Source organism: Tripterygium wilfordii, chromosome 10 (assembly GCF_013401445.1).
Source record: "Tripterygium wilfordii isolate XIE 37 chromosome 10, ASM1340144v1, whole genome shotgun sequence".
Lineage (NCBI taxonomy): Eukaryota > Viridiplantae > Streptophyta > Magnoliopsida > Celastrales > Celastraceae > Tripterygium > Tripterygium wilfordii.
The window spans coordinates 4,682,944-4,705,381 of NC_052241.1; the positions used below are offsets into that span (position 1 = coordinate 4,682,944).

General features: G+C 35.3%; 2 protein-coding genes across 2 annotated transcripts; one reads left to right on the plus strand and one right to left on the minus strand.

Moving 5' to 3' along the window:
• Positions 1–5,323: 5,323 nt before the first annotated feature.
• On the minus strand, positions 5,324–8,693 carry LOC120007068 (phosphoglycolate phosphatase 1A, chloroplastic-like). The gene is made up of 11 exons (XM_038857234.1): positions 8,278–8,693; positions 8,078–8,145; positions 7,894–7,986; positions 7,726–7,797; positions 7,285–7,356; positions 6,993–7,052; positions 6,768–6,820; positions 6,434–6,531; positions 6,074–6,173; positions 5,758–5,861; positions 5,324–5,668 (listed from the first exon to the last, which is right to left on the minus strand). Exons 1-11 carry the CDS (start codon positions 8,573–8,575, stop codon positions 5,559–5,561), a joined length of 1,128 nt encoding a protein of 375 aa, XP_038713162.1. The 5' UTR covers positions 8,576–8,693; the 3' UTR covers positions 5,324–5,558.
• Positions 8,694–19,149: 10,456 nt separating this feature from the next.
• LOC120006848 (INO80 complex subunit D-like) lies at positions 19,150–21,644 on the plus strand. The gene is made up of 2 exons (XM_038856955.1): positions 19,150–19,700; positions 21,115–21,644. The coding sequence occupies exons 1-2, from the start codon at positions 19,267–19,269 to the stop codon at positions 21,359–21,361; spliced, it is 681 nt and encodes a 226-aa protein (XP_038712883.1). The 5' UTR covers positions 19,150–19,266; the 3' UTR covers positions 21,362–21,644.
• The last annotated feature ends 794 nt before the right edge of the window (positions 21,645–22,438 follow it).

The window sequence follows — 22,438 nt, forward strand, 5'->3', positions numbered from 1 at the left end:
TCAGAATCATTTCAAGAAAAAGACAGTCGATGGAAAAATTAAAGCGGAGTGTCAATATTGTTTTAAGAACCTTGTTGGAGAAAGCAGAATGGGGACCAGTCATCTTCATGATCATTATAAGAGATGCCCTAAGCGGAAGTACAAGGATATTCGAGATATGAGACAACAAGTTTTGGTGAATCAACAAAATAAAGCAGATGAGAAAATGAGTTTGACTGCCTATCACTTTGATCAAGAAGTAGCAAAGAAGGAACTCGCGATTATGATTATCTTGCATGAGTATCCTCTTTCTATGGTTGAGCATGTTGGGTTCAGAAGATTTGTTGCTTCATTGCAACCTATGTTTAAGATGGTTTGTAGAAATACAATAAAGAAGGAGATCTTCAATATCTACGAGCATGAGAGAGAGAAGGTGATGAAGAAATTAGATAAGAATCGAGGTAGAGTTGCCATAACAACTGATATGTGGACATCAAGTAACAGAAAGAGGGGATTTATGGTTGTAACGGCACATTTTATTGATGACTCGTGGACTTTACATAGTCGAGTGATAAGGTACAAATTATCTTCCTTGATTGTGGATTTCTTTAGTTTGGAAAACTGTTACCTTCATTTATATGCAAGTTTGCTGAATATGTATTTAAATTGGTTTCAGGTTTATCTACGTGCCTTCTCCACATACAAAGGAGGTTCTTGCTGATTCACTTCTTGATTGTTCGTTGGAGTGGAACATTGATCGAAAGTTGTCGACAATGACAGTAGATAATTGTACAACAAATGATGCCATGGTCAGAATTATTTTGGACAAGCTTCAGCGAAGTTCACTTGTGTTGCGTGGGTCCTTGTTGCATATGAGGTGTGCGGCACATATTCTAAATTTGATTGTTCAGGATGGGTTGGCTGTAATAAAGGGAGCAATTGAAAAAATTCGGGACAGTGTTGTTTTCTGGACAGCATCAACAAAGAGAAGACAAAAATTTAAAGAGACAACGTTACAATTACATATGGGAAGAGATAAAGAATTGGTACTTGATTGTAAGACTCGTTGGAACTCCACATATATGATGTTGTCTACTGCTATAATGTACAAGGATGTTTTCTTTCGCTTAAAACAACGTGACTCATCCTATGATTGCATGCCAAGTGAGGAAGAATGGGAGGTTGCAGAAAATATTTGCAAGAAGCTTGAGTTGTTCTTCAATGTGACTGAATTGTTCTCAGGTACCACATATCCTACTGTTAATTCTTATTTTCCAAAAGTTTGTGAAATTAAAATAGCATTGATGGAGTGGTGTTTGAGTCCTAATGTTGTGATTAAGGAAATGACATTTCACATGTTTGATAAATTTAATAGTTATTGGAATGTCATTAGTGGGATCATGGGTGTTGCAACTGTCCTAGATCCTAGATATAAGATGATGTTGTTGGAATTTTACTTTCCTATGATTTATGGTAATGAGGCAGATGATCAGATTAGGATGATTAAGGAAACTTGTGAGGATTTGATGCGTGAATATAGTTCCCAAAATATGGACAAGGATGGTGACTCTTCTGAAACATCATCTGGTATTACAAATGTGGTCAAGAAAGACTCTCTTGCAAGTTTTGACCAATTTGTTAATAGTAGAAAAAAGGGTACAATTGGAAATGTGAAAATGGAGTTGGACCACTATCTTGAGGATGATGTATTACCTCGGTCTAATGATTTTGATATCCTTGCTTGGTGGAAAACTAATGGACCCAAGTATCCCACTTTGCAACGTATTGCACGAGATATTCTAGCCATTCCGGTTTCTACAGTTGCTTCGGAGTCTGCCTTCAGCACTAGTGGTCGATTATTGAGTCCACACCGTAGTAAACTTCATGCGAAGACAGTAGAGGCATTGATGTGTGCTCAAAATTGGCTATGGAATGAAATTTCTACAAATAGAGGTATGAAAAATTAGTATGTAAATTAGTTGAAAGTTATTTATTTGAGTTTATCTTATTTTGCAATATGTTTTTGGTGTTAGGTTCTTCATCAAAAAAACTATCAATAGATGGAAGCACAATTCAAAATATTCTTGATGATTGTGATGATGAAGAGGGAGAATCAAGTGATGTAACCATGCTTGGTTGATTTCTTTTTATGCTTGGGGATGTTATTTTGATTTTATTGAACTTGTTTATTTTGGATGATTGGGTTATGTAACTTTGATTGTATTAGTTTACTTTGGATGCTTGGATTAAGTAGTTTGGACTTTGGATGATTATAGTAGTTTTGTTTGGATGCTTATTTTGGATGCTTGGATTAAATTGTTTAGACTTTGGATGATTGTAGTAGTTTTGATTGAATATTTATTTTGGATATTTGGATCAAGTAGTTTGGACTTTGGATGATTGTATGTTTATTTTAGTTATTTGGATTAAGTAGTTTGATGATTATTTTGAATGCTTAAATTGTAGTAACTTTGATTGTATGTTTATTGAGGATTTTAGGTGTTTATTTCATTATTTGTATATGTCATGTCGGGTCGGGTCGGGTCTGGTCGGATTTGTGTGGCCCTTCATCGGGGCGGAGACCCGCGGATTATAACGGGGCAGGGACGGGGGGAAAAAGTTCCCCCAATGTGTGGGGCGGGGCGGGGGCGGGGGCGGGGGCGGGGCAGCCATGATCCGCCCCCGCCCCGTTGCCACCCCTAGTGCTTCATAGGTGGCAGATCGCTGAAGAAGATGATTCTTTGATTCTTTTCAGAATTTTTAATAGAAATTTTATTACATTACATACACTACTAAGGTCATCATATTTTACTTAGCTTTATAGCTCAATTTTCCCTTGATTTTGTATCCTTTCATTGAAATAGTCAAATATTATAAAAGTTGTCTTGGTTTTGGTTTTTAGGAATGCTTTGTGTGGAAAGTGATGAAAAAAAGTTCAATCCATGGTCTAAAGAGCTTGTCAACAAAGTTTCACACGAGTCCAAGACTCCATTCTTAAGTCCGTACGAGAAGCCCATAAGATTAGACTTGTGGGACTGGACTAAAAGAAAGCAAGGAAAAGGAGAGGGAGAGAGGGAGGCTGTCTTTGGGAAATAGAACGGAGCCGCACGGAGACAATTGAAAGGAGAAAGTGGTAGCGGCATGTGCAGAACCAAAAGGGGAAGAGAGAAGAAAACCAAATAAAGACAAGAGAGCCGTGTGAACCCTAATATCAAAAGGAAGGAGAGCTTAACAAGGAAAGTGAGGCCCAATTATTGTAAACAAGGAATTCAATTAGGAAAAGAAATACAAAATTGAAGGAAGCTTTTGTTAATATATAAGTGGATGCACCTACACAAGGAGTTGGAGAGTCATATTGTCTCTAACTTTTATTTTTGTAGTTGTAGTATAAGCAGTTAATCCCTTTTGCTATAGGATGATGTAGCCTATTTGATTGTGTTTAATGATATTGGTTTGATTAATTATTAGTTTTTTTTTACTGTGTCAAGTGTTGATTGCTGTGCTTAATTGATGATTAAACTGTGATGCTTAGTTTCTGATGCAATTTGTAGTAGATGTCATGCTCAAATTGGGAATAGGTTCTTGCAATTTAACATTGTGACTGCCTAGACATAGACGCTATATGCTACGATTCATGTGATCAATACATAAGTTGTCGTAGATCTGATTGCATTGTTGTTTGTTAAACTAATCTAGACGCCATGGATAGTTGCAAATTAAGAGTAGATGTAGTAAGTTAGATGTCATGACTATTACATGAATCAAGAGACTTGGTCTTTGATATACACGAAGGAATTGATAATTAAAAGATTTAAGTACAATAAAGACAGTGAAATCGGAACCCTAGTACTCCGTCAATTTGACATTTCATACAATTCTTGGATTTGTTCTTTTAATTTGATACTTTTCCAACCATAAACAATCTACTCTGTTTATTTGGTGATAAGTGTAGTGAATTTTGGAATTAAGATAGATTAATATTCAATCCATGTGGGTACGACACTCATATTTGCTGAGCTACACCACTATTGATTCTTGCACTTGTGAGTATAAATTGACTTTCAAATTGCTATAACTTTAATGGTTTGAAATCTCACAATAGTTCACACCATCTATTTTAACCCTATAAATTTACATCTATATTTTATATGTTTACACCAAATATTTAATGGATAATCTAAACTATCATACACTTTCAAAATTGTGATTCACAAAGTTTTAAGTTTATGAGAACTACGACTCTACGAGTAACTTAGATGACACTCATGTGTGTGATATCTCATAGAGATCTCGAGCTTGAGCCTCCCTTATCCCCTTTTCCTGTAAAAAAAGAAAGCGTTAAGTTTACACACCCTCTAATATGTTAATCATCGAACTCACTTATCAAATCGACACCCACGTTCAATTTGAACTCCCCTCATTGACAAGAACCAAGTTTGTTTTGTTATGCATAGTGCGATCGATGGTTGATATCAACATCAACGAACCAAGTTTCTTTTGTTTTTCATGCCCCTTGAACTTCAACATCAAACTAGAGGGTAAATATAATTATTTGGTCATAAACACCCTGCACCCAACATTCTTTTATACAGAAAATAGCTCCTTTTAACATTATCACTCTCTGATGAGCCTCTAATAGCTGCATTCCAAGTAAAAACATTCGTGTTTGCATATTAAACAAAATCTTAGTGCATTAATCAAGATTTCACCATTCTGAGATCGCACAGAATGCAATTAAGTGACTTGAAGCAAGCCCATCTAATATTAAGCCTGTCAAGATCATCTAAGCTTGGATTTGCATGAATGTTTTGCACAGTGCAATTGATGGTTGATATCTTGCACATTTTATTGAGTTTCGTATGTGTGAACTTACAAATTTCTAATTCAATATATTTAATATTTATTTTCAATAAAGAGTATATTTATCATTCCAAACAGGGATATATATGTAAATATAAATAGTATAAACTTAGTGATTTTCTGGAGTAAATAAAATTTTTCTTTTTTAAATATTAATTCTTTGATTTTTTAAATTATAAATGACCCATGTCATTTTATTCGTCAATGCCACATGTCAGCCACGTCAATAATCATTAAAAAATACACAGCATAAATTCAACGGACACGTCAACGCCGTTATAACAGAATGAACAAGGGGGCTTGTTTAGCCCAACCTTCAAAGTGCAGAAGTAAAATAAAGTACACGGGCTAGACCGACCATTTTTCCAAAGTAGAAGTGTTTTTTCCGTACTTATCCCTTTTTTTAATCAGTCTTGTGAAATGTTGAAATATTCTTTAGAAAGAAAGCAACGGTAAACAACATTACAATAATTGAAAAAGAAAGTAGAAGCAGAAATGCTGATATTCTCAAACAAAACGATCATAGAATAAGAATGAGATCTTCTTACCGACTTCTAGGTTAAAAAAAATACTCTTAAAGAGTAGCTTTTAGTATCTGATTCGTTTAGTTTTGATATGGATATAACAGATGATCATGCAAAGCACCACACATCTACAATTTTTATTCATAAATGAACTATAACAGATGTGCCTAAGCAGAATGATGCATAGTGCTTACATTATGATACAGTTGCAGCCTTGAGAGAGAGAAAATCTGAAATTTTGTTGGTGAAGAAATCTGGTTGTATGGAGTTGTTGGGGTTTTGAAGCATTGACAATGATGTCACTCCTGTTCGAGAGAATAAGATCTTTGATTAGATTATATTTCCCTTTTATCAAAGTTAAAAGTCCTAACAATGTAAAACAGTAAGTAATTACCCGATAGAACCAGAAGAGTCTTGCAGCCACCATTTTGTCCGAACAAAATATCAGTGTCCAATCTGTCCCCAACCATACATATCTGTGACTTAAGAATGCCGAACCTGCCACCCAAGAAATTAGAAATCCATGAAAATGGCACTTTTTTTTTTATCTAACAGCAGACTGAGACCAATATCTCCAGCAATTTGATGACCCATTTCTCGATTTTTTACATATCCAAAAATTCACATTTTCTGCCCTACACATGCAGTTTTTTTTATCGCTAGAGTATGCAAGGAAGGGATATACAAGTAAAGTAATTCAGAGAATATACTTGTCTGCCAAGTAGTCCATCATAAAAGTCGAGGGCTTTCCCACAACCAATGGCTCACGCTGAGTAGATCCAACAATAGCACCAACCATAGAACCACCACCTGAAATTGACAATCTACTATAACTTTTGGAACAACGAGATGATTATTCATAGTCTACAATCGATTTAAGTAATCTGGGTTTGTCTAAACAAAAAAAGACACTGAACCTTGATCAACAAACAACTGTTTCCTTTTGTGAATCAACATTTACAAGAAAGATCAAGCCCGGAATCAAAAGTAGACAATTAAGTGTGATGTGCTGACAGCCTTGGAAGTTAATATATGAAACAAAAGGTGAATTAGAGAGGAAAAGTGAAAACCTGCCCACTCCTGAGCATCCGTGAGATGAGTTACAGCATCACGATTTGTAGCAATGAAGAGACAGCCAGGGTTTTCTCGAATACAGAGTGTTCCATACCTTCCATCACAGGAAAAAAGAAATTGTGACACTTAAAGAAACAGCTAACAAACTCTGCCAAAAGATAGCTCTCCTCAGTAAGACTTTTATAATGTCTACTTTTTGCACCGAGAAGGAACTGCTCCTTTTACATGTATATATATGCATGTACAGGAATAGTGAACCTTGCAGAGAAGGTAGCAGAAACAGTACATGAATGCGTGCATTTATGTGTCAATTAGGAGTGAAAAACTTACTGGACTTTGTAGTAGTTGAAATAGCGATCAAATCCAACTACAACGGCCCCAACCTAGTGAGCAAAAGAAATCTTCTTATGACTAAATTGGAGAAAGAAAATTACTTTTCTTACATTCATTATCACCGCATAAAAGAAATAGACAAATATAAATTATAATGCTATACTTTATTCTGAGGATAAGGCAAGCCAGAGATAACGAAAGCAAGAAAGATATGATATTTACATCCTTATCCTGCTCCATTAGGAAGCCTGGCTTCAGCTCTATCTTTTTCCCGCCATCTTCCTGTAAATTTTGAAAAATGAACAAGAAATAAATGCGCCAGTATAATCAGTTAATCACACACAGGCAGACAAACACCTACACCAACCTGCACACATAAGCACACCAACAAACAAAAACCCGCATCTTTCAATATCATAACAGCTCAAAAGTCCAGAATAATAGCACTGAAATCTTATGAATTATGCAACAGACATCATACATATTAGTAAGATTTAGGCAAAGGCATACATACTGGCCCACCAAGATATTGAAATCCAGCAAGCTCAAGTTCCTTCAAGATGCCATCCTCTCCAATAACATAAACCTAAGCCATGTAAAATTACCAACCCATCAGTCCTTTGCCATCCTATTGAGACCTCCTAGTTAATCCAAGTTCAAAAATGTCCAAACGGGAGCAAAATTATGATTATATTTTAAAACCAGGGAATTTGCAAGCAGAGTTGAAAATAAAGTAATATTACAAGCACCAAATAAAGAAGTAAAAAAGTGCACTGCTACAACGTAGTGAAAAGCAAAGAAAACTAATTGAATCATCGGTATGTCTTTGGTACCTACTAAACTAAATACATTTGTGCTAAAATCATGGCTGCAACTACAGCATATGCAATGGCTATTCAATTTGTAAATCTTTACACATATTTGCACCATGTACTATGTTTTCAATAGTAATTACCTTCTTGTCTTTTGGGAAATTTATGGATTTCAAATATGCAGCAGCAGCAAAAGATGATGCAAAAATTTCCTCCTGAAATCAAAATTCAGCTGAAAATCACAATTGCCAAACCCACATCACAAAAAAAATTCAATACAGATGCTAGAGAGAGAAGTGCCATGAATCTACCTCACTGACACTGAGACCAAGTGTCTCAAATTTTTTACCGTATTGTTTCCTAGACTTGGTTGAGTTGTTGGTAACGAAAACCAATCTCTTTCCCTGAAAGAAATTCATAAAGAGGACCAAAAGAAGTTGATATATTTTTAAAGATTCAAGAGTAGTAAGTCGAAGGAGTATCTAAAGCGCAAACCTTTGAACGCAGCATATCAAGAGTTTCTGGCACTCCATCGATCAATTTGTCTCCTTTCCAAATAACACCTGCAGACATCAATGTCAGGAAAAAAGATACATTTTTTTTGTAAACTAAAATCATATATATTTTTTTATAAACTACATTTATGTACATATACTCGTTTGTCTACGTGAATCTATAACCCATAAAACACTGACCATCACAATCAAAGATGAAGGTCTCAACAGAGTCGATGAGCTCGTCAGGTTTCTTCAAAGGCTGAGCAGACGCCCGGGCACCAAAATTGTCCATTCCTCTACCCTTGCTACTGAATATCCTGTGAACTTTGTTTTGGGATTTGGTGATCAGCAAAGACCCGCCAGAAAACAAGGCTGAGGATCCGAAAGATACGCTTTTGGATGAGAAAAAGTTGTGGGTTTTGGGTCCCAGTTTAAACAGAAATGAAGGCGATGAAACAGAAGACGCCACTACCGCCACTCTGCCACTGCCCAACATCTTCTCCTTCGTTTTTTATTTTTTGTTTAATTTGATCCATTGAGGATTGGGTGGTGATATGCTCGCCCACCCCCGCTTTGTGGTGTTCGTGCTGACCTAGCTGTTTGAGTGGATCTCCTTGGCTACCAATCCAGATTATATTTTGATAGAATTTTTTTTTTCTTCATGTAATTAGCACATTTTCTTCCGTCATAAATGGGATTGGGCTAAATCATATATTTCGTATACTTCAAATTTCACAAAAAGTCTTGTTTATATCCTTAAATTTTAAAATTTATCTATTCTGTCTTTAAAGTTTAAAAAAAAACTATTCATTTATGTCCCAAAATCAATGCTCCAGAGGTAGTGTTGGTTTTTGCATACTTGGCAACCGAAATGACCACGTGGCTTATCCACGTACTTACATTTTTAATTTAAAAGTTACACTACATTAAAAATATATTTACCATGACAAATTAACAAAAACGAAATCCTTATTCCTTCAAACCTATTTTGATGAAGCTTAACAACAAATCCTAGATCATTGAAGGACAAGCACACAGGCTGCCTTGGTAGATCTTCTATCTAGTAAAGAACTTTAACTTGATCTTATTTTCATTTCTTTCCCTTGATTTGTGTTTATGTTTATGTTTAAGTCATAGTGGGTCAGTTTGAATTAGTGAGAATGACTATGGTCCTGTTGAAGAAGTTGTTGTAACTGATGAGGATAATGTTAGCCATTGCCCTCGATAGCAACAAGGACAACTTACTGTTGTCGAAGAAGACAATGTAAATGTCTTCTGACAACAGTCATGTTGAATTTGACATTAGGGATGTATCAATTGAAAACGGTACTGATGAAGTTGAAAGATTCATCGATATTGGTGTTGAGGCAGAGCCAATTTTGAATGACAATCCCAGGGGTGAAGATGGATGTGATGAGTTATATGATTCCATTGTTGATTTAATCAGAGGACTAAGTGATGATGAAGAGTATTTGTATTGTATACCTTAGTGACAAGGACAATGATGTAAGTGAAATGGAGAGAGCGCATTCTTTTCATGCATATAGGCTTCATAAAGATATAGCCAATTTCAATTGGGAAATTGACATGATTTTTACCTCTAAGGGAACAATTTGTTGAAGCTATGTCGACGTGCAGTTTATTGTGGAAGGAGAATGAAGTGAGACAAGTTGAATCATACTGGGGCTAGGGTAAGTTTATTATTCACCCTTGTCCTGGCATGAGAACTCTCTCACCCGAGCATTTGTTAAGAATCTACAGCAATGAAAAGTAATTTGAAATATTTAATAAAATATGATGGAGAGAATTAGAGAAGAAGAAAATTATTTGATGCGAAATCTTATAGATGGCATGTCCAAGAAATTCTTATGATCCAATTACTTAAATACACGAACTTTGAGCCTCGATTTGACCTCTAAAATATTTGAATCTTCAAAATTTATTGGACAAAATTATGTGGGTTGTAGAGTCTTATTTCGAATGCAATAAGAATCATCGAACATACTTACAAATCGCTAGGCGTATATTTTACACTATTTTGTAGGTCTTAAAGTCTTCTGTTGAACGTCATAAAAATTGCCTCAATATGAGCTCAAATGAGTGAGTTATGACTGTCTGAACACACTTTCATCAAACACACTAGCATCAGAAACACAACTTCAATGAGTAAATCTAGAGCGTCGATTTGACTTTTGAAACATTCGAATCTTCAAAAATGTATTAAACATAATTTTCTAGATATTAAGGTGTTGTTTCTAACACCATAAAAATCGTATCAATTAGAACTCAAACAAGTGAGTTATGATTGTCCGATCACATTGACGCTAGAAAAAGATATTTGATTATTGAAATTTAGAGGTAAAATAAGGGTTGAGGTACTTTGGTCAATAAAAAATATTTTTTAAATTATTTTTCTTAATGGAATATATCTTATCTACTAATGCAACTTATGGGTTGAAAAAAATTAGAGTTGACCTATTTGAATTAAAGTTTATTTTGAGGGAACTATTGCTAATTAACCTTTTAATTTTTATTCCTACAAAATTCATAATTTGTTAGCTATTTGGTTTGTTTTTGAATAATTATTTTTGTGATTGCATTATTAATTATTGTAAAATAACATATTCTAAAATTTTTTGGGGTGAAATATTGATTGATCTTGAGGTGAAATATTGATTGTGTTATCAAGATCAATGCCAATATTTGCAAATGAAGAATTGATTGAATTATCTCATGCATGTCATAATCGATCTTATATTATTATTCTTGGATTTAATTTTAATTGTTCATTGTATATAAGGAGAACTATCAACAGGTCCCTCAGATGTAGATGATACACCATTAAGTCCACCACTTAAATGAATAAGCCAATAGGTCCCTGACTTTTTGTTGGACAAAAGTATAATTATACATAAGATAATACAAAAACACTCATAGCATCTCTTACCTCAAGCCTCTCTTCTCTCTCTAAAATTTCACGTCTCTTTATTCTCTTTCTACCTCCCGCCTCTCTCTCTCTCTCTCTCTAAGATCCAACTTCCTTCTCTCTTTCTCTCTAAGATTCGACTCTCTCTCCTCAATGTCTCTTTTATTTTGTATCAAGTTTGTCACTCTATTTTCTAGTCGAATCTCATCATCTTGCTCATTCCATATCTCTTTATCTAGCTCTTTCCGAATCTTATAAAATGTAAACGGTAAATGGTATTATCTCAACAACTTCAGGATTAGATAATAAAAATAAGGATTTAAAATATGTGTACGTCTTGATTTCACACAAATATTAGTATTGAGAACCACTTCTTAATAACCAACAAGAAATTTGACATGCAAACATTTTTCTCCACATCGCAACAAACACGAACATTCTGAAAAATAAAAAAAAAAATCAAAATAGCAAGAACCATATCATAGAATTATATATCACTCAATTCTATAACCAAATCCTTCACACTAAATAAAAAATATGGTCTCATAAAAGAAATAGTAACCTTGATCCCGGACAATATGTCGTATATCAAATGGATAAATTACCTCGAAATTATATTGGTTATTTATAAATTCTTCATCAATGAAAAGCTAAGAACTTCTTCTTCACTTCACATGCACCAAAGGTCTCTTACAAACACAATGTGACCATTAAAAAAATACCGAATTACTAATGGACAATAACTTCATAAGGTGCTACTTCTTCTACAATTTTTCTTTTGATACTCGCTAAATAGCCTATCCATCTCCTCCTCATCTAACTATTTCCATATTTCTTCCTCTAGCTCATTTCTTCAATGGCAACTCCATATGTTCACAACTTTTGTCTTTGTTGTGATGGTGGGACTGTGGAGCATAGATGATTGTACCATAAAGACCTTCATTGAGACATGAAGTTTCAAGAAAGATTATATACCCATCATCACCAAAAACTCTATCCTCTCTACCACTAATATACAAGTTAATTGAGTTTGAGGAATGTCAGTGTTGGTGGAATACCTGCCTTTTTGAGCTGTTTTAAGGTGAAAAATTATTGAGATAGATTTGAATTGAGAGTTAGATTTTAAGGGTTTTTTTTGTAGATATGATCAAGTAGATATTAGGTAAGACTAATTCTATATCTGAACTCATCTCAATGACTCAATTCCATAAAAAGCTCGAAAGTGACTATAGATTCCCATCATTCTCAATAACTAAAACTATAGTCATTCGAAATTGAGATTTTTCTATTAGCAACCTAGACAATTGTTGAGGTTGAATGATTGGTACGAAATATCCACATATCTATTGAAGAATCAAATTCAAAATTTTCATTCTCATTTTCTCGAATTGCAATAGTTTGTGGCTATGGAAGGTGTAAGACCCGAAAAATTTATCAGTACGTTAACGAAACTTTGTACTCGTATGAGTTATTATAGTGGTCACGTATGAAAACATCACATATGAAATAATTAAATAAACTAAAATTCATGGAATGTGCAAACGCTAAACCGTAATATATACACACACACATGTTGAAATCTGTACATTAATTGAGTAATGTGTCTATATAATGACAAACTAAGTATTTGCTTTTTTGTAGGAGTAGCTAATAGGGGAAGGCTACAAAGGAATAATTGTGGTACTTGGGAGAAGGATAACTAAGTTAAAACAGGATATAAAAGACAGGTATAATACGAAGAAATTACATGGAAAGTAAATTATGATGATGTTGTATGAATCTGAATAAAAATCAAATAGATGTAGAAGAAATGGTGCATGTATGACAGGTGGAAAAGTAAGAGAAATAAAGAAGAGTTAAAAGTTGAGAATGCTAATTGTCCATGTACTTAGTATAGAAGAAAAGAAAAACAATCATTAGGAGATGCATGTCTAATTTTTGTCAAGAGAAAGGGTAATGAGATGTACAGCTAGCTAAGAGAGAGGTAATTAATCTAAGTAAGGTGTCATAAGCGTAAGAGGGGGGAGTGACAAGAAGGAACTAGTAATCAAACAAAGGAAGAGAAGGTGAGAAGTCGTGAGAGAAGGAAGGAAAAAGAGAAAGGAAGAGGGAAGTGACTCTTAACAACACCAAATGTCTAGGTTACAAAAACTTAAGCCATGAACAAGTCACCTCAAGATGGCCACAACAAGGTAAGGAAAAAGAGAGTTATCTTAACTGAAATTACTTGTGATTATAAGGAGCAGCTTCTAATTTCAGTTTCATGGTTTCTTCTAGGGGGATTCAAAAGCAAAGATTTGTGACAACATTTGAGAAAGGTAAAGGAGAGGTGAACTTAGGGTATAACATCACAATCATGAATGGAAAGATATGATGTTGCATGTTCAAGTAAATCAATATAGGTAATAACATGTGAAACATTAGTATTCTTGGGATAATTTTGGTGCATGCATGCATGGAAAAAGGTGAAGAAGTGTGGTAAAAGAGATAAATATAAGAAGACCCGTTGTGTGGTTATATGGATTATAGAGTTCAATGATTTAATTTTTTGCATCATTGGGGTACTCATGTTTTGTACATAAGAAAAAAAAAGAAGGGCCTAGATCTATGCATGCATGTCAAGTTAGAGATTGTGGATAACCAAGAAAGAGAGGATTGATAAGTTATAGTAAATAGAGAATTCATGATTGTCCATTTGGTGTGTAGTATGTATAGATTTGTGAATCAATAAAGAAAAGTATGGTTTTATGCTTGCCAAGATTATGAATTACATTGTTCATGTGTAAATGTATCAGTTAAGAGACTATGCTAATTAGACTAAATTGTAAGTTTAGTCTTTATGATTTGATCTTATGCAAACTGAATACATCATGGTCGGGTTAATATGAAAATTAAAGAGAAGGAATTATAGTTGTATTACTAAAATGTTATCTATTTGTGTATAGATGATACAGTAATTGGTTTTATAAAAGTAAGAAATTTTAGATAAAAAATATAAGTGGGGAAAATAGACAAAATGACCAATGTATAGTCTATTGTAAATTGAAAACTAATTTATCATGAAAGATGAATACGTGATGAATGAGATTGTCTATAAATTTTCGGAAAGAAAATTTTACATTTGAGATGATGCAAATTGTTGCATGTTACTAAATTCATGTTAAATGCGATTTGACATAAATGTTCATGAAATTTCAAACTCATTTGGAAATGGACGAATATGAATATATTGTTTGCCTGTGTACAAGGGCGCCCCAACCTTGGCCTAGTTGTGGTTTCTATAAACTAGTCCCAATGTGCGACTAGAGTGGTGTGGTTAGAGCAATTTTACTCCCACACTATGAAATTAATTTATTTTCACGATCTTTCCGATGAGAAAGCATAACGGTGGATACCCCACATACTAATTGGATTGACGAATCCAGAAAAAACCATAGAGTGGGATGCTAGAATCCAATAAATGGATTAATGACTTGGAATGTCAGACAAGGATTATTTGTGTTGACATTCGAATCCTATGGAAATATATTTGTTGCCTACAAGGAATTTTGATATTGAATATTTTGTTGAATTCTATTTTCATGGACTCATATATTATTATAATATTTGAAAAGATTTCTATCCTTATGTGTTAATTAAATGTGTTGTACGTAATTATCTTACGTTTAGCATGGCTAACCCCCTACATGTTTTCCATACATGTAGATTAATGGAAAAGCTAAGCGGAGAAAATCACCGTGCCATGTAATTACCCCTAGTGAAGAATTTGGGGTGTTATAGAAGATGGAGAAGGGAGATAAGGTTTTTGTTTTTTGTTTTTGCAATTCCACACGTCTTTTTATAGTATAAGATAAATGCCACATGTAATGACACGTGGTGAAGTTGTTGAAGATATATACCACATCAGCCTTTTTCCATCAATGAAAATATTGGAATTGTGGATCGGGGCTAAAACAAATTGATTTTTGAAATATTGTGAACAAGATATTTTAAACTTAAAGAACTGTTTATCGTCTTCTGTGCTGGATAGGAGACGTCACAATACTGGCTGCTTTGGACACTCACGTCCCATCGGGTGTGCCAAAAATATGTTTTTCGTCTTCTACACTGGATAAGAGACGTCTTCTTCTGATACTCACTTCTCACCAGGCGCACCAAAAGTATGTCGGATGTTTCTGCAGTGGAAAGGAGATCTTGCAACTGTGACTGTTGGAAACAAGAGTTTTGTTGATTTGCAGATGTGCCAGGACTTGCTGTTAGTCCAAAGGATTTGATAGGATGGTTTGTAGGATTCTGCACTGAATCTGACCTCTTCACCAAACGGATTGTGCGTAGTTAGAGAACACAAGCTGCTGGCTCAAGGTTTGCCTTGTTAGGAAAAGGACATAGAATGCCTAGAGTGTCAATGTAAAAAAAAAGCAGGAAAAATAGAAGACTAATCACCAAAATGAAATAGCTCCTATTGGGATGAAATGAAAAACAATGCATTACGGGAATGCATTAGGATCTTCATTGAAATGGGATACATCTTGGGATGTAGGCGTGCTTTACAAGCTTAAACTAAAACATAGCCATGGGGGCTTTTGGAAAAGTAAATCTAAGTACTAGTTGGCACGGAGCCAGGCTAAATAAAAAAATAAGTGGCTGGAGCCATGTCTAAGAAAGCAGGTAAAGGATTGAAGATACTGGGTCTGTATTTGACGTGGGGTAGTTGTTATTTCCTACTCTTCTTCTTTTTATAGTGCTTAGAGATGAGCACTTCTTCCATTCTTCTTCAGATGATGGTCGTGGAGTATCATGAGAATCGTGGCATAACTGCTCTCTTAGAGTGTGTTTGGATTGAGGGATTTGGGGGGAAGGGAAGAGAAGGGAGGGGAGGGGGAGAGAAGGGAAGGGAGGGGAAGGGGGACTATGTTTTCCTCTCCCATGTTTGGATAGATAAAAAAAAAAGAAGGAAAGAAGATTTGTTTAATTTACTAATTTATCCTTATTTTTATGTTAAAATATTATGTACAAGGGTAAAATAGATATTTAACTTACAAATTACTTAATTAGTAATCCCTTCCCTCCAAATGACTCCATTTTGGAGAGAAAGAATTTTAACAAAAATTTAATGAAATCTTCCTCCCAAATCCCCTCAAATCCCTCCCCTTAATTTTTAATAAACTATCCAAACAAGGGAATTGGAAGAAAACTCTATTTTCCTTCCTTTCCCTTCCCTCCAAATCCCTCAATCCAAACACACTCTTACTGTTTGCTGGAGTAACAGGGTTAGTCAGCTTGTCACTGCAACTTTCTCCTTAATGTAGGAATAGTGGCAGTGTCCTTTTGATCGTGTTATTTCTTTATGGAGGAAACTGTCTCTCTTTGATGTCATGGAAGTCTCTTCTTCACTGGTCTTTAGGCCTTATGGTGTAAAACGTGGGAACATGACTCATGGCGATTATCTTGCTGCTTCTTCTACATGAGGGATCGTGTGAAAATGGATACTTCTGAGTGGTGCAGGATGAACGTGGCTTACGTTGTGTAGAGACGTGTTTCAACTATAATTGTGTTTTGAAAAGAAACCGAATTGTTCAGCTAGTAGAATTTCGTTTCTTCAGGTCCTTCCTTGATGTTATCCTACTAAAATCTCGGTCATAATCCAACAAACCACGTTTGAGAGAAATCTAGCCGTTAGGACCAAGAGTCCCTGAATTGTAGCTCCTTGGACAACTGATTTTAGACAGCCCTGATTTCTCGATAGCAACCAATCAAAAACCTACAAAATGAACGTCGGTTAATATAAAAATCTCATTGCATCTGCCACATGTCACCAGGAGATTGGCCACCTTTTGTGTATTGTGGGTCCTTCTTCGCCACGTGTCACTTGATTTGTAGGACTTAGTTTTGGTACAAACAAGAACATAAATGCGAAAACAATACAACTTTGAGGACATGAAATATGAGTTAGACAATTGGAAATTGGGGTGTATGTTTGTTTCGTTTGATTGATTTTAAGGGAAACTTATTTTTTTACCAAAAAAAAGAGGAAACTAAATGGCAAATATAAGCATTGTGAGTGTGTTTGGTTATAGTTTTGAAAATAGTCTTTTGTTTTCAAAAACAAAAATGTGCATGAAAATTTGTTTAACACATGTTTTTACCGTCTTGTTTTCAAAAAATTGAAAACTACTTTTAGTTTTCAAAGAGCAAAAAGCCAAAACAACTAAATCAAGTTTTGTAAAATTTTGGTCAATAAGTCAAAGACCAATCACCGCGTCACATCGCCGTTCGATCACCGAACCACCGAAATGAAGCTCTAGACTTCCACCATCCATTTTCGACCAAGCCCAGCCGTTAAAAGTGACCATGCTCGCCGAAAATTCCTTCGCAAGGTCAAGATCTATCATAGCTTCAAACGCCTGATCCGGACGCTATTTGAGTCATCAATGGTCATCACCACACCAGAAAGGTTGCTCGATCAGAGCACTACACATTCCATGCCTTGACATGCCAGAACAACCACCCAAGGCCGGAGATCCGACATTGACTTGAACCGGGTCAAAATGACCCATATTTTTGTATTTGAATCTTGTGGTTTCAACAAGAATGGACCTTTTGAGAACGGGCATTGGGTAACAATAATGGGCCTTGGTCACAACAAATTGGGCCGAAAATTGAAACCAAAACTTGTTTCAAAATGCTTTTTGGAAACTAAAAAGGGAAATTATTCCCAAACACACTCTGTATTTTTACGAAAAAGTGCTAAAATGGCCCTCAAATTTTCACAAACGGGTTGATTAAGCCCCTGGACTTTTTTTGGGCTATTTGAGCCCTTCAGCTTACAACTTTGACTCACGTTAGCCCTTATGATCATTTTTTGTTAAAAACTGCTTATGTGGTAACTTTTTTTGTGACATGGCTATGAAATTAAGAAAATAAAAAATGACGTGGAAATTATATGGTCCATAGACATGGAGCCCATTGAAGATATTATTAAAAAATAAAAACCTAAATACAAAGAAACCCTAAAAATCCAAAATCAAATAGTTTCATTTTGTGCCGAACATTCCAGTAAGAACAAAACTTCTTCTCGCAGTCAACCAGTTCAACAAATCTTCTTCTCGCGATCAACACTTGCTAATCAAAGGTGTGTTTTGGGTTGATTTTGACTTGGATTCGGGGATTTGCTTAGGATATTTGTTTGATTTTGGGTTGGGTTTGCTTATTTGAGTTGGGGTTTGATTTTGGTTTCGATTATGTTTTGATTTGGGTCTCGATTCTGTTTTGATTTGGGTTTCGATTCGCGTTTATGACCTTCCTGATAGACTAACTTATTGGTTTCGATTCGAAATGGCGTTGTATGACTAATATGTCTATGTAGTGTGTTTGTGTTTCTTTAGATTATGTGTTTGCTGACATTGAATGTATTTTTCACATGTAGGAGGGATTTTGTTGTATAATGTCTACCTTAAGTGTGGACATCGATGACAACAATGATGTAGCCTGGAACTTCAATTTCTAGAGTCGTTAATCGTGGAACTACAAAGAAGAATAAACCTTCTCAAGATGGACAAAGTGGGCAACAAGACTAGCATGTAGTTTGCATTATGCCTATGTATTTCGAGATAATGTTTATGTGATACGAATATTTTGGATCTTATTTGGGATTTGCTTGATGTGCTAATAATGTCTGTTATGGATATCATTTTTGTTATGGATATGCTGAATTTTGTTATGAATATTATGGATGTGCTAATGGATTTTTTGGTTGTTACTGGTCAGAGTATGTAAGGGCCTTTTAAACCATTTTTTTCAAACATCAAGGGCTTAAATGATTCATTTTCTAAAGTATAGAGTTATCTTTGAACTAAAATTAATGGAACAGTATAACATTAATAAGCATATTTAATTTTATTATTAATAAATGACACATGTAATCATCTAAATGGTCACTATAACGTAATTTCCATGTCAGATATTGTCAAAAAAAAATAAAGCCACATCATACGCTTAAAAGACATAATATTGCCAAATAAGCAATTTTTTACAGAAAATAATTGTAAGGAGTAAGATGAGCCAAAGTTATATGTGAAAGGGCTCAAATAATCAAGCCGTTTGTGAAAATTTGGGGGTCATTTTAACACTTTTCCCCTATTTTTACCGACTTTTCGGTTTCGAGCTTCAACTCTCCTTCGTTGACATCAAAAAAGCCAAAACCTACCGATTGGACTCGTTCTGAGGCACAGCTTCCAAGTCACTCTCCGACTCCCTCAAACATGGCCGATCCCGACCCTAAACCGATGACCATCGATGGCTCGGACCAGGACTTAACCCTGGCGCGGTCGCAATATCTGACTCGATATGAGGTTCTGACTCGGCGATCCCGGCGAGTCAATCAACTTTCCCGGGTCTACAGGGACCATTACTGGTCTCTAATGGAGAAGGTCAAGGCCAAGTACAGGGAATACTACTGGGTATATGGAAAAAGCCCGTTCAAGGAGGACGAGAAGAAGACCAGTGGCCTTGAGAATGGAACGGATGGAGCCGGAGAGAACGGCTGGTTCGGGGCTGGGACAGGAGATGTTGAAGGCAAGTGTGCGGTGGCTGGTTGCAAGGCAAAGGCGATGGCTTTGACGAGGTTTTGTCATGCCCACATTCTGTCTGATTCTAAACAGAGGCTGTACACTGGGTGTACATATGTGATCAAGAGGTTCACTTTTCTCTTTAAATCCATTCTCCTGTATACATCATTCTATTTTTATCTATCCATATCCATGTTTATGTGTTATGACCCTATATTGTTTCCACTGTGGAGTTGATTTAGCTTTGGATAAATGTTATTTTTTAAGGTATATTTGAGGGGAAGCCCCTTTAAATCTCCTTATGCACTAATTCTCTTTTCATTAGCGGGTATCATAGAGTAAGAGTATGTTTGTATGGTTAATCATACGGAATTGTGATTGAATTTATTTGGTAGACTCTTAAGCAGACAGTTATTCATACTTATACACATACTCCCATGGTATGTTTCTTTTTTCGAGAGAGTTATAAAATTTGATGGCTTTGAAAGGATTGTGCTTGTCTTGTGCCTGTATGCTGATCTTACTTTGCAATGTTCTTAAGTTGGACGTTGTGGGATTGATTTGTTACTCTTGAAGAACATTGAGGGCTACACTGAATTCTTGCAGAATGATACAAAAATACACTTATTTTGGCAGTGTTTGTGTGAAAGTATGTATGTTTGTGTGCACTCTTATTCTTGTGTATCTCAATTTTCATGTCCTAGGCTAGGAGAGCAGTCTAGATGCTTTTGTTTACTTGGTATATTGAGGAAAAGCAGGACTGTTTTGCAAGACTTGGCAGCAAAAGGAAAGAAAATCCCAATGAAAGGGATGGGGCATACAATCTAATCATATTAGAGTATTGAAGTATAGGGGAAATTATTGTTATGATTTCGCTCTTAATAGTTTTAAATTGTTTATTGGTAGTGTGATTTGTAAGGAACCTCTATGGTTGGTTTTGGCATCTGTTTGGACAAAGAAGAAAAAAAAAGACTCTAATTTTCACTGAAGTGCATCAAAATCTGGCCTTTTTATGTCTTATAAGCCGAAAAATGAGGTGCTTGATTATCTATTTTCACTACTCGTTATCATTTTGTTCTCTAGATTGATGATAACTAAAGTTGATTTATTGCTGTACTTTTTTGGTGCTTGATCTGATTATAGCTCAAAGACCTAACTGTGTTTTGATTAACATTACAAGCAAGCTGTGTAGTGGTTTATGTATTAATCAACTGGCTTGACTTGATATGCTAACAGGGCTGGGTTCATCAGTGCCTGTACGCTTTTTCTTGTACAGCTCATGTAGCATGTTTTTGGATGTATTATTATTGATGCTTTCAGGAATGTTGTGCAACTACCACTAATTGAACAGTTATTGATTTGCCTACAAATACAATCCCAAATGGCATGATTCTGGAGATGAAGAGAAAAATATTGAAGAAAAAGTTGTGCAATGTTTTTAAATTTTTTTTTTTTTTTTTTTATTGTAGTTAGAGTTGCTCGTGTGGTTTGTTGAATAGTATTCATTCCTCATGATTGTTGTAAATGTCTACCTGTATTCAGTGCGCACGCAGGGCCTATTTTATGTGGCAAACCAGTATTGAGGTCAACTATTCCTGTCCTATGCGCCACGCATTTGCAGAAGTCAGAAAAATATCTCAAACAAGCTTTAAAAAAGCAAGGTCTTAATGTAACTTCTCCAATTAAGCTTGTGCCCAAATTTCATGCAATCGTCATGGAAAATGTCCGACAAATCCAGAGCAAAAGAAGAGCCGCTAAGAAGGCTTCTCTTCATAAAATTGAGATTTAAGGAGGGGAAAACTGATTAGATCAATTTTATTTGTTCTTTGCATATTCTTTGAATCTGCTTATGTCGTTAGCTGTTCATGCAGTCAGCAGATTATTAACCGTGGAATTTTCAGTGTATCTTTTATTATGTGGACTAATGAGCACTGGACTTGTGACTTAAAAGGCAATACCCTGTTCATACATGAGGTACCAATTTCATTTTTCATCTTCCGCTGCTTGTTCTTGTGAAATCATTTCATTTGCACTGTTCAACCTGTAAATGTTATGAATAGCTTCTTTTTCCATTAATCCTCCACCTTTCCTTACCACGTTTTTCTTTTACTTATTTTTTTTTTCTGACAGCACCTCTTATTATTGTTGTTCTTTATACGGGTCAAAAATAAAAATATCTGAGCTGGTTATGTCGCTGTATTTTCATTCAACAATTTGTTTTGTTGGCAGTTGGCACTAAAGCCAAAGTCCCGAAGTGACATGAGCTTTCTCATATCCCCGCCAATGTTTTAGATAACCCTACATGCATGGTGTACATGTTACCGTCTCTTTATACAGTGTCTGCCATCTAGTGATTATATGCTCGAGAGTTGAAATAATGTGCATCCTAACTGCTGAAGATAAGCCCTTGATCCTTGTCGAGTACATGTGCTGATCTTGATACATGGTGTATTGCTTTGGTTCTTAGATGGTCTTTCCTCTTTGTTATTATCTGGTCGGGGTCATTGGCATTAGTTCAAACCAGTTGCAAGTAAAATTACCAGTAGCCCAGTAAACAAACTTCAATCGTTATGGTCAATTGCATGTGAGATTAGTGTGAATGAGGACATTAAGTGGAAATCTTGTAAGTTATATTTCTGTGCCGCAGCACCTTTGTTACCCTGTGTAAGAATTGTGAAATGAGGGTAATAATCCTCTCTTTTTTTCGCCTTTTGGAAATGATTTATCATTGGTGATAAAGAGGAGGGTGAGTTTTAGAGTAAAGAAGCAATGGGGTTGTTTTAATACCTTGTTCTATTTACTTGTAATCTTTGGGATGTTTATATTTAGTTTCTTTATCTGTTGTAGGTGTTGTAGCAAATATAAG